Below are 12,940 nucleotides of genomic sequence, written 5' to 3' on the forward strand. Positions count from 1 at the left end.
GGTGGGATTATTGCGCGGTTTATAAAACGGCGTAAATACTGCGGTTACTGCAGGGACATATGAGCTTTTATAATGACTATTTCGCAATCACTAACGCATAATCGGAATATTAGGTATAATTTAAGATTTAGCTTTCCTTTTATTTCACTTCGCTGTTTAAGTAGGTATTTATTTATCATTTCTAAGCGTCAGCAACCCTAGCGCCGTGCCGGTGCGCGCGGTGCGGGGAGCGGCGCCTTGAAGATCACTCCATTGTATTTTTGTGTAGGTATCAAAACGGTAGGTATTTGCGTTTTGTTTGAGAGTTAAGTATCTGTTCGTAAGAACTATTATATAATCTGTGCCATTACGCAAAAAATGAAATCACGTTTATTGTATGAGAGCCCCATTTAAATATTTATTATATTCTATTGATGTTATAGCAGCAACTTTACAGAAATATGTCATCTGTGAAAATTTCAACTGCCTACCTATCACGTTTCATGAGATACGGCCTGGTGACAGACAGACGGGCAGACAGACGGATAGTGGAATCTTAGATGAGTCTTAGTAATAGGGTCCCGTTTTTACTCTAAAAAGGCAAGGAAAAGCACTGTAGGGCTGAGTCTTAGAATGTAAAGAAGGCATACATTCTTCGACTCTTCTCTTCCTTCACAGACTCTTTCTAGACGACAAGATAAAGGAATATATAACACTCTGTCTCTCAAATTAATATTGAACCTCTTCAACTGGTTTAAACATTTTGGACACTGACAAGACACGAAAAATAAACTATAATAATAACATACGTCAAGAAACGTCATTGTTTAAATTTATTGTGGAAACTGTTAAAATCTAATTTATACAACGTAATATGATATAATTGTTTCATAATAAATTTCTGTGATGCGTAGGCGTGGACAACATTTTGTTTAAACATGGGAAAATGTAATCTGAAATGTTGCCGCGTGTTGGCCGCTATGGTGAGTTGCATTTTTACCTATAACGCAATAACAGCTGGCGACTGAGATCATAATGCTATCTCCTTTACCCTTGATCGAATTAACCAGGAGTGAAAAAGATTATGACCTGACTCGCCGCTTAGTTTTGCGGCAAGTAATATCAATGTGGGTAAGACTAGTTGGAAAGGGGGGCTGTTCTATTTCCTAAACGACGAGCTAATAAAAAGTTGGTGTTATGTTGGAAAAAAACCGTCTTTCTTTTTGGAAAAGTTATGTTGGGAAAAATGTGACGTACAATGGCCTGCGTGCGCGGTGTTCCACTTTTGAACCTTAATACACTGGAATAGAGTCTAAAAGTGGTTCACCGCGAACGCAGGCGATTACGTATACAAATACTAGAGGTACCTCTAGTATTTGTACCTATACCTCTCAAGAAGAGGTCAAGATAGGACAAGTCCTAGGACATATTGATCTTCATTGTCGTGGGAAAAGTTATGATTATGAGTTTATGGTCAGCGAGCCGGGAGGGGATTTCCATGAGCTATTGGTCATGGAAATCAGTTCGGAATGGGAACTGATATATATATATCTTCCTTTACAACCTTAGTGATAAAATTGCATTACAATAAGTGATTATATGCTTCCGTATGGCTTCTGCGTTACGACCTTCAGGGCATCAGCTTATGGCTCCTCTACACGATGGCCCAGCGCCGGCCACTCCAAGGGACGCATTTATGCGTTAGAGGGAGCAAGTGATATTGCTATCTTATTCTACCGCATGGCTGCGTCCCTTGGAGTGGCCGGCGCTGGGCCATCGTGTAGGGGAGCCATTACGGTCTTCCCACCGCTATACAGCCGGCTGACGATATTATATAAGTAGGTATTCAGAATATCATAAATTATGATAAACTATACATCATTCTTAAGTACTAATTTGTCTTCTGAACGTGATTAAACAAATTAAAAATAAGTAACTACTTGTTTTTTACTTTTGGTATTTTATTATTCGATATGGTTTGACATTAATAAAGTAGTAAGTAGGAGTCTTGCCCATCAGCCAGGGGTCGTACAAAAAGTGCGGATGACGTCAAACCACTTATAGGATGATTTCAAATAGTATTTTTGATTTTCATAAACAATTGTCACTTATCATTTATCAACCTCTTTATTAAACGATATCGCCACTTGAAATGAGCAAGTACGTTTTTGACTGACACATTGTCAATCAGATGAACAATAAATTGACTTCGTTATTGTTTAGCTATTGTATCTTCACGATTATATTTAGCTAAAATTTATATTTACTAATGTATAAGAAAACGCTCTAAAATGTCATCTTTACTCGAATATTGTCGCAATTTTCCATTTTTGGAGGTACATGACAAACACGTATACTGCTCTTGCTGTAATCAAGATATACCAACGAAGGTAAGCAATATTAAAAGACATTTATTCGTGAAATTTATTTTATTCACTACATTACCCTACCACCTGTATTATTAATTCCATGGATTTATTTACGATTATTTTGTTACTTTATTAATACTACTTTGTTACTACATGTCACACGGAAGTTTAAATACAAACTCAAACATCATCCTGTGTGCAAGATTACGTCATTTTTACGTCATCCGCACTTTTTGTCCGACCCCTGCCCATCACATAGTAAATTGATCATTCAGAGACAATTTCAATATGGCGGTTTGTCATAGTTAGCAAGTTCTATTGAAATAGACTTTAAACCGAGTGCCTACGTCAATTCTCGGGATTAATTGCCAAGCGGACTTCAGGCTTCCATGAGCCGTGGAAAAGTGCCAGGATAACGCGAGGAAGATGAGATGATGATAATAATATATGATTCATGAAACAATTAAACATTTGTCAAAGTTTCAATAGGGATGAGATAACAAAATAAAATAAAAAAACTGGCAAAGTGCGAGATGGGCTCGCGCACGAAAGATTCCGTAGGTACAATTACGCAAAAAAAACGGCATAAAATCACGTTTGTTGTATGAGAGCCCCAATTTAAATTCTTATTGAATTCCGTTTTTAGTATTTGTTGTTATAACGGCAACAGAAATACATCATCTGTGAAAATAACTTAACTGTCTAGCTATCACGGTTCATGAGATACAGCCTGATAACAGATAGAAGGAGTTTCAGAGTAATAGGGTCCCGTTGTTACCTTTTGGGTACGGTACCCTAAAATTATCAGTTGTCATTGTTCGCAGACCGGCAGGTTGTGAACAGGAGGCTTCTCGCGTCATTGTTCGCCGCTACGAAGCTCGTGCACAGTGCCGCTGTAATGTATGAGGACGTTGATCATCACACAGTGCGCAGACTGTTGGGAGATGGTGTATGTTTATTTAATTTTTTACAAGACCCTTTGGCTGCGTTTCCACAAAATAGGAGGGATGTGTTTGTTAGGGTGGAATCACATCTGTCAGCATCGAGCCGCATTTTATATATGAGAACGTGCTCGTTAGTATGAAGATGCGTACGCATGCTTTCAGCTTTCCGATGCGTACGTATCTTCATACTAACGAGCAATTTCTCATATATAAAATGCGGCTCGATGCTGACAGATGTGATTCCACCCGTAAGAACACGACGCAGCACGCTACTAAAACATTCTATTCTACAATAGCAACAATACAACAACATAGATATTCTATTGTTGTTGTTTGTGTGTTGTGTTTGTAGTTGGTACGAAACACATTCCACGCTAAGCATCCTCGTTATTCTCAGGTGGAAACGCAGCCATATGCTTATAATTATAATACTGCGATCTGTCTGGCACGTTATTTCGCGGTTTATTAGATTTAAAATAACAATAATCTACATAGTCGCGTAACTAACAAAATTTTAAGTAAATACAAATTCCATTCTATTATATAATGTGAAGGTGAAATACGAAAAAAACAAAAATTCCGCCCGAAATGGGCAAGTTGATGGACTTCTGTGATATTTATAAGACTTATGTACCAAAACAGTATAAAGAAATCTTATCTTTGCATGGCCCACTCTCTTGACAACAAAATCTAAAAAAAAAATACAAAATATTTTAATACTTATTGAGGTGAAGAGATGCATGTAGTAGTTACACATATTTACTTGGCCGTATAATTACGAGTATATCGTAATAATCTGCTACTAATAGTGTACATACGTACCAAAGACGAAGATAAATAAAATCTAAGGAAAAAACGTGCCTCGGAAATCAAGAAAAAGTTATTCTCGGATAGATGCCGCGGTATCGTCTTGGGTCGTCCCATTAGTTTTTCGTCAAGTTCTTAAATTAGTCCTATTCTATGGGACGATCCAAGACGATACCGATGCCGCACACACCTTTAGCCTATGCTCGGCTAGATGGCGTAACGACACCGTTTCATATTTAACAATTTTAACACATAGATATGAGTGAATGAACATGGATCAAAATGATATTTTAAAAATAATAAAATCATTTATCGGTATATATACATTTTTTTGATAAGTTTATACGTTTTCATTTTGTGTTTTAGTCGTGTGTCGGTAGATGACAGTAAATTTACTGTGACTACAAAATTCACAATGACAGGACCCCTCTATACTATCTATTATTTTTGTATGTACTAAACTATTCTATGCTTCTATTGACTATTCATTAATCTAAATTATCTAGAGGTACAGTGTTATTGGCAGTTAGCTGTGTTTACACAACAACGTGACAGGGGTATAACAATTGTATGACAAACAAATAAAACAATCCAGTAGCAATCATGCATCGCAAACATGTTTGTTTGATACACTTTACAACTGTGCTGTACCCTAGTGGTGGGGTAACGTCTGGGTTGTGTTTTCGGGTGTGCCCTGACTGACTGACTGATTCATCCACGCGGAACCGAACACAGGTTACAATTTATAATGTGTACAAAAGTTAAGAAGTGATTTTGAGAAATTCAACCCCTAAGAGGGTTAAAAAGGGGATGAAATTTTGTATGGGGTTCAAGTTTTATGTTAATATAATTAAACTAGCCCGCCCCGGCTTCAAACGGGTTAACAAATTATACATCTAAACTTTCCTCAATAATCACTATTGATAGGTAAAATAAAAACTGCATAAAAATCCGTTCAGTAGTTTTTGAGTATGTTGCGAACAAACACACAAACAGACAAACGTGGCGGGGGACTTTGTTTTATAAGGCGTAGTGACTAGGAATATGTAACTTCGTCAAAAGGTGTTTTATTAAAATACACGAAAAGTAATTTCAGTGCTTTTGAAAATTCATCCTCTAATAGGGTTAAAAAGGGGTTGAATGTGTCTGTCGAGCGCCATTAACGAAGTTCTGGGCAACAGCTAGTTTACTATAAATATTGTACCTTTTTTTTGTTTCAGTTTAATATAAGACAGCCCACGCCTACGTCCAGTATGTTCGAAAACTTGGACCCCAAAAGCGCACTGGAGACGTTCAGCGTTTGGCTACGGGCGCATGAGGATGGACAGGTTCGTATCCGGTACAGTCAGCAGCAGAAGTTGCTATGCGGGCGAGGTGTTCACAATGATCTTGACGCGACTTTATTGTTAAGAGAATAAGAGCGCGTCAAGGTAATTTTGAACACCTCGCCCGCTTAGCAACTTCTGCTGCTGACTGTACCCTTCGTTTTAAATTGCTCTTTCCTGACCGGCTAGCAGGAGTTGCGTTCTCGCGTACGAGTCCACACTTGAAGGAGCGAGATATATCGGGTCGCGCGTGAGAATGCAAGTTATGCTAACTGGTCTGGGCTATAATCGCGAAAATCAAAGTTCGCAAATTGCGGGCATTTTTCTCTGTCACTCTAATTACGCCTGCATTAGATGAAAAGAGAAAGATCCCCGCAATTTACGAATTTCGGTTTTCGCGGTAGCCCCTCTGGTTCTTATAAGAGTCTGATGTGAGCTCTGGTAGTTTATATAATTCTAATAATTTGCACCGGCAGTAACTTTTACGAAAGTAACTGACTATATAAACTGATCTTCAAATAATAAAAACATATTATTATTCGATTTAAGCTAGTTATTAATTTCGTTTAGTAGTACCATTGTATATAACATGCGTCCCTCAAATTCGGTGTACTCGACTGCGATCGCCAACCCGCCTGCCAAGCGTGGCGATTATGGCATTCACCCCCCATAACAAGGGGGAGGCCTATGTTCAGCAGTGGACGTCTTATGGCTGAGATGATGATGATGATTGTATATAATATATATTGTATGTAAATAAATGATTTTCGCCATAAAAAACATAACTAGGTACGGATTTTGCAAAACAGTTTAAGGCATATCTTGTTCTAGTTTTTCCACAAAATAAATACCATTATGTAGAAAGTCATTTACTGAATAAAGGCTTTGTTGGAATCCTATTGAATCTCGGTTTGCAGGAATTGCAGGCAAAATAGAAACTGTAGCTATTGCAAAGGAAAGTATAGAACTTCATTCAGCAGTAGAAAATTAGATTCGAAATCAATTTAAAATCTAAATAGTGTTACAGCAACACTGTACTGTGATTTCTTTAAAATATGATCCATAAAAACTGCAAGGCGAAGTAAAAAATATACAGAAATATTTGTTACAACTTGTGAATAACTAAAGTATACCTTTCTCATCAGTTTTCGAAGTACAAAGAGTGCCTTTAAGAGTTGGTGTATTCAAAAAACTATTTTTGTCTTAAACGGCTGTCCCGTAATCGAACCTCACTTTTATATAACGGTGTAGATTATTTTTTATTCACAAAAAAAAAAAAACGTTTTAGTAAGCCCGAATAGGAACTATGGTCTATTTATTTTAAGGCGTTCTGAAATTACATAGTAGGTGCACCTAATACCGGTCGGTAGTGGAAATGGAGTTCCATTTGTGTGAAATTCATATTTCTTCGTTTTTTAGCGTTAGAAATAGGATAAAAACAATATTGACGTGTTTTTTTTTTATCGAAGAATGCTGTTTTAAAATTAATAAGGGTAATTTGCCAGTAACGCGGCCACTTTTAGTAACTGGCCGCTCTAAACTAAAAATGAGTTCTATTCACCTATAAACAGAATTCATTTTAGTAGTTATAAGGTGTCAATAGCTGGCCAGTATTCAAAAAGTGGCCAGTTAATGGCGAATTATCCTCTTACTTATTAAACCAAATAATGTATGATTAAATGATACATAGTTTTGTTTATTTATATAAATCTGTATTGTTGTCCCCAAATGTTTATTTATATATTAATGATAAATTAGTATGGGATTTACGTCAAACTGTCTGTTTTGTAATTTATATAAGTGTTATTACGTTTGTGTTAATAAGTTTTGAACGAAAATCTTATTATTAATGGAAAGGTCATTAATAATAAGATTTTCAAAGCTTGCACTTGGGTTTTATCTACATCAAATATGGAGTGAGCACTCTTGCTTATTTCTCTATACTATTAAAACAAAGCAATTTTGCTTCCTGTTCCGTGTCATTATACAGCTATTTGCAGACTGTTCTGGCAAGCACGCTAATCGGTCTTTAGTCCGATCGTTTGCTGCATGTGGTGCTACTATAACGTACGCAATGGAATACTATTCAGTCTTTTGACAAACGTATACAACTACAAAGTAGTGATGGTATTACTAAATTTCCCTAAGGATTTCTACTGAAGTGCTACGGAGTTTCTGTGGAGGAAGTGTGCTATGATCAGGGATCGGAAATTCGGATGCCTTTATACCTAAACTTAGCAAATTCCCGGAAAAAGCTCAGCAAGTATGGAGTCGGCTTCTTAAAAATATTATTTTCATTATTTAAGTCCCGGAATAGCGGGATCGTATAAAACAGGAAATAGTGATAACTGTCAAAATATTTCGTTTATGACAATTTTCAGCAATTTTGTTAACATACCTTACTTATTAACTAAGCCACCATATTACCAGCATATTACTTATTAGCTTTATTATTAGCTGTCGCTAGTTAATAAGTAAGTCATAGATGCTGCTTAAATCATCTGTAAAGATGCACAAGGCCTAATGATGATGATGTTAACATACCTACACGTTGGTAAACAGTTTTAACTATACAAACAGGATGTAACAAAAAAATTTTGGTGAATCATTTAAGAGCATTCATTTATGTTATATAAATACTTTAATACGTATGTGTATATGTATCCTAATTGCCGGTATGCCGGGAAATCCCGGTAAATTTATTAGCAAAATTAAATTGAGGCCGCCTCCATACTACTTCAACAACATCGCGGTGTACAATAGGTACTGAGGCCGAAGTTTAGGTATAAAAGGATCCGAATTTCCGATCCCTGGCTATGATATATATCTGTGGCCCTAGTGAAAAAGGGTACAAGTCTCGCGCAGCTTAGGTGTAAAAGGGCATAAGTGTTACTTGGAACCTACGTCCTTTTACAACTGCGCTGTCCGAGACTTGTACCCTTATTCACTAGGGCCACAGATATGTATTGGTCATTTTGGTCGTCTGTTTGATGCTGATTGGTGGTTGCACCCTACCAGTAGGGTGTTCTGATCAATCGGCTCAAGCGTCCTTGTATAATGAATGGACGGCCTTGTTATTCCCAGGTAATGCTGGCAAGTGTGATCGTGGTGATCGGGATCTGGTGGTTCGTGCGCACCATCCTGTCGTTGGTCCTCAGTCTGATCTGCCCGCTTTTGGTCGTGGCCTTGGCTGTGGTAAGTACTGAGGGTCTACCGCGAACCACGTTCGACGTGTTGCCTCTCTGTCGCACATGTAAATTCGTACGTAAGTGTAACAGGGAGGAAATACGTCGAACGTAGGCAAGTAAGTAAATTAAGTAGTATGTAAGGTAGGCCCTCTGATGTGCCGTCGGAAAGTTTCCAAAATTGCGAAATTTCTAAAATGAAATTTTTGTTGTATCATTTCATATCTTCTCACAGTGACAATCATTATGAAAATCGTTAGGGATCTCATTCTATTGCCACTGTGACAAGGTACGAAATGGTACTGAAATGAAATTCTTTGACGGTAAGTATAATACCGTGTAAAATATGGCTGAGGATTGAAAAAACATCCTGTGTATGTGAACAAAAATGTCTGCCTAGTATAAAAATAGGTATTTATTTTCATAAAAAGAAAAAAAGGTAAAAACAAGGATTCCCACTCAGCACAAGCTGCTGTGATAATTTTTAGGGTTCCGTACCCAAAGGGTAAAACGGGACCCTATTACTAAGACTTCGCTGTCCGTCCGTCCGTCCGTCTGTCACCAGGCTGTATCTCACGAACCGTGATAGCTAGACAGTTGAAATTTTCACAGATGATGTATTTCTGTTGCCGCTATAACAACAAATACTAAAAACAGAATAAAATAAAGATTTAAATGGGGCTCCCATACAACAAACGTGATTTTTGATCAAAGTTAAGCAACGTCGGGAGGGGTCAGTACTTGGATGGGTGACCGTTTTTTTTTTGCCTTTTTTTTTGTTTTTTTTTTTGCATTATGGTACGGAACCCTTCGTGCGCGAGTCCGACTCGCACTTGCCCGGTTTTTAGTGTTCCGTACCCAAAGGGTAAAAACGGGACCATATTACTAAGGCGGACAGACGGACAGTGGAGGTCCGTCTGTCCGCCTGTGTCCATCTGTCTGTCACCAGGCTGTAAGTATCTCATGAACCGTGACAGCTAGAGAGTTGAAATTTTCACATATGATGTATTTCTGTTGCCGCTATAACAAAAAATACTGAAAAGTACGTAACCCTCAGTGAGCATGTCCGACTCGCCCGAGTCCGGTTTTTCTCAGTGGATTTCAGTTACTTATACCTCGATGTGGCGCGCGCACAGCTTTTGTGAGCAAGGACCCCGCTAAGGATACGGGCGAGCCTTGCTCATAATTATGCATATCTGTTGCCAGTTTTCCCTTAGTCGCCTTATACGACAACCACGGGACGAGATGGGGTGGTGCTATTCTTTTCTGATGCCGGCACCACACGGCACAGTTACTTATACCTACTTCTTTATTTAGATTTGTGTACCTCAACTGCGACGCCCGCTCATGGGTGAGAATTATCCACTACTCGCAAACCTCCTGAGAAACATCTTGCTGAAGTTAGCTGAGAACTTAAGAACCTGACGGTTGCCGAGGACAATAAATGGATTGCAATTTGTAAGTTTTTGTCATATTCGAGTAAATTATAAATATCGGGGCGAGCGAGATTTGCTCAGAAAAGATACAAAAATTCAAAAATGCACGTTTTCCCAGAGATAAGACCTCGCTAGATCGATTTATCGCCTCCGAAAACCACTATTATAGGTATCAAATTTCATCGAAATCGTTAGAGTCGTTTCCGAGATCGTGAGATCGCGAGATATATATATATATATACAGGGTGGTTACTGACCATCGGGCTTTAAATCCAGGGCTCGATTCTACTCGCTAAACTGAGCTACTTTTATTATGGCACCAACCCCGAAATCCCGATTTTTTTTTACTTTTTCATACATTTTGGCTGATCAGATGTCGACGTTTTCTATGGAAAAGCCAAAAAAAAATCCCCGATTTTAGGGTTGGTCCTATAGTAAAAGTAGCTCAGTTTAGCGAGTAAAATCAAGCCCTGGAATTAAAGCCCCATGGTCAGACACATACTGTATACATGTAAATAAATAATCAAAGAACTGCTCACTTAAAGGTATTAGATTACGTTGGTTCGGAAGTTGCTATGCGCGCAATCAGATTTTGATAAAAAATATATACTTATGTGTATGCAGTTCTTAGAGATTGTGGGATTTTCACTATCAAAATTACTAGTAAAAGAACGTAAGTGCCGCTAAGAAACTCCTTTTTACTTATCATGTCTAGCATTTACAAAAATGTCCTCTTTTGAGTCTGTCTATCAATTGTAACGAAACCAAAAATAATTTATCAATTTTATCATATACCATCATCTACACTGATGATAATGATTTATAAACCTTATTTTCAAATGCATAAGGTTTACCGTCGATCAGCAAAGAGTATCGCTTATCGCTGTTAGTACAAAAGCAAAGTCTAACCCCGGATATTAACTCTCCGCGAACGGGAATATCTGTGTTGGCCGGAAAAATTGTCAGCACGAGGTCAGACGAAGCAATCCTTTCAAAATGAAATGACCACTGTAAAAAGCAATTTCAAAATAACTGAATATTCAGACTGAACTGCCCAAAACTCTTCAACTTAAAAATTTTAACAGATAGCCCAAAAATACGCTGACAATCTTTCTTACTGCGGCATGTTACTTTGAGGATTTTAACAAGTGCTTGCATTTATGTATCAAAGCTAAAGAAGGAAATTTTAAATATACTATTATTTAAGTAAAGTGATTGTAATTTTAATTTTTAAAGACATTTTGTAGAATCCTTGTAAAAAAAAAATTAAGTTTACGATTTTTTTGCGTGATTCTGTATTTTGTTCTTTTTCTGCTTTATGAAGAACAGAACCATTAACTATAATAGGCTTGCTGTACGAATATTAGTAGGTTCATCTTATTGGTATTAAGTAAATTTATTAGAAGGCTCTTTAGTAGTAATAAATAATATCGCATGATGTTTGTAATATGTACATATTACATTAAATATTTTAGAAAAATGTTGATCTTTGTCTTGTCAACGGCCCTTGTTCTAAAATGAATGTTACTGCGAAAGAAACGCAATGAGTAATCTTATTTTAATAGGTATGCTCTTCCTAGGCCACTTGACTAGAGGTGTCTCAGGTTAAACACGAAATTTGTATTCAAGGCAATTTCCCTTCAGACATTCACAAATCTTACAATACATTACAGGGGAGACCGAGGTGAGTTGTGACACTTGTGACAGAGGAGAGTTGTTACATTGTCGATTTTCTAGAAACTAGTTCGCAATAGCACGCGTTTGTTAGTTCAAGTTACGAGCCAACAAACGCACACTGTTGCAACCTAGTTTCTAGTTAATAGATTCCAAAAAATCGACGACGTCACAACTCTCCTCTGTCACAACTCACCTCGATCTCCCCAAACCCAAAGGCGCACACAAACACAAAGGCGCGCGCGCACTCACTACAAACTACCCATTTTAATTGCCCTTGGGTGTGTAAATGTGTACATACTCATAGTTTCAATCACTGCGCCTGCGCTTCCGAGGCCTTTGCCTTTTGAACGATGACCAAGTTAATTTCTCTTTTCAGAATCCTCGACGAATCCGTAAAAAAATCTCTTCTCCAACATAAATTGCAATGAACAAGATGAATTCACACATTCATCAGTCGAGACTGGAATATGTAAGTGCCTGTAAATTGTAAAAGCGTGTAAATATGAAATTTTAAATCAGTAAATGCCCCAAATCTGATTTTTGTGTCTTTCATTTATTTTCTGAATAGGTAAATATTGCCGGAATATTTACTATTCATCGTTGATTCTATTCCACATAATCATTATTGAAAGGACATTGACTTATAGGTACCTAAGTATCTCCTTAGCTAAAGGGTTTTGTTCAGTAGACTCCTACGATTTACCACAGACACTATCAAGTCATCATACGGCATCATCGAGCTTATTGGTGCACAAGATAAAGTTGTTTTTTAAATGCGTGTAATCTTTTCTACGGCTATGGAATCCTAACTAACTATGGACCCGATTCGGATTTTGAAATAGATATCTTTTAGACATCACCAAGATACGATAACGATATGTTTAAGATCTAACCTGTCAAATTTGACATTTGCGCGATTCTGGAAATACTCTTGAACGATTTCCATAGGATATGACTTAGAGATCCAATTCACATCTAATAGATATCTTACTCTATCTAACGTAAAAGTGACATTGGTTGCCCGAATAGCGCTGCAAAAGAGAACTAGTTGATATCTAAACTATAACGTATCTAGAATGGATCTAGTACGTGTCGTCTCTTGTGAATATCTTGAAGTTCGAATACGGCAGTATAACGACTGACATGACATTTGTCAGTTGATAGATAACAGTCACATGCCCGCTTATGTTATGAATCATTCATGCATATCGAAAGGAG

General features: G+C 37.5%; 1 protein-coding gene across 1 annotated transcript; it reads left to right on the top strand.

Annotated features, from left to right (window-relative positions):
• Nucleotides 1-862: 862 nt before the first annotated feature.
• LOC134680563 (uncharacterized) lies at nucleotides 863-12,261 on the top strand. The gene is made up of 5 exons (XM_063539676.1): nucleotides 863-962; nucleotides 5,320-5,427; nucleotides 8,509-8,619; nucleotides 9,927-10,067; nucleotides 12,099-12,261. Exons 1-4 carry the CDS (start codon nucleotides 918-920, stop codon nucleotides 10,032-10,034), a joined length of 372 nt encoding a protein of 123 aa, XP_063395746.1. The 5' UTR covers nucleotides 863-917; the 3' UTR covers nucleotides 10,035-10,067; nucleotides 12,099-12,261.
• Nucleotides 12,262-12,940: the final 679 nt, after the last annotated feature.

This window comes from Cydia fagiglandana, chromosome 3, assembly GCF_963556715.1.
Source record: "Cydia fagiglandana chromosome 3, ilCydFagi1.1, whole genome shotgun sequence".
NCBI lineage: Eukaryota > Metazoa > Arthropoda > Insecta > Lepidoptera > Tortricidae > Cydia > Cydia fagiglandana.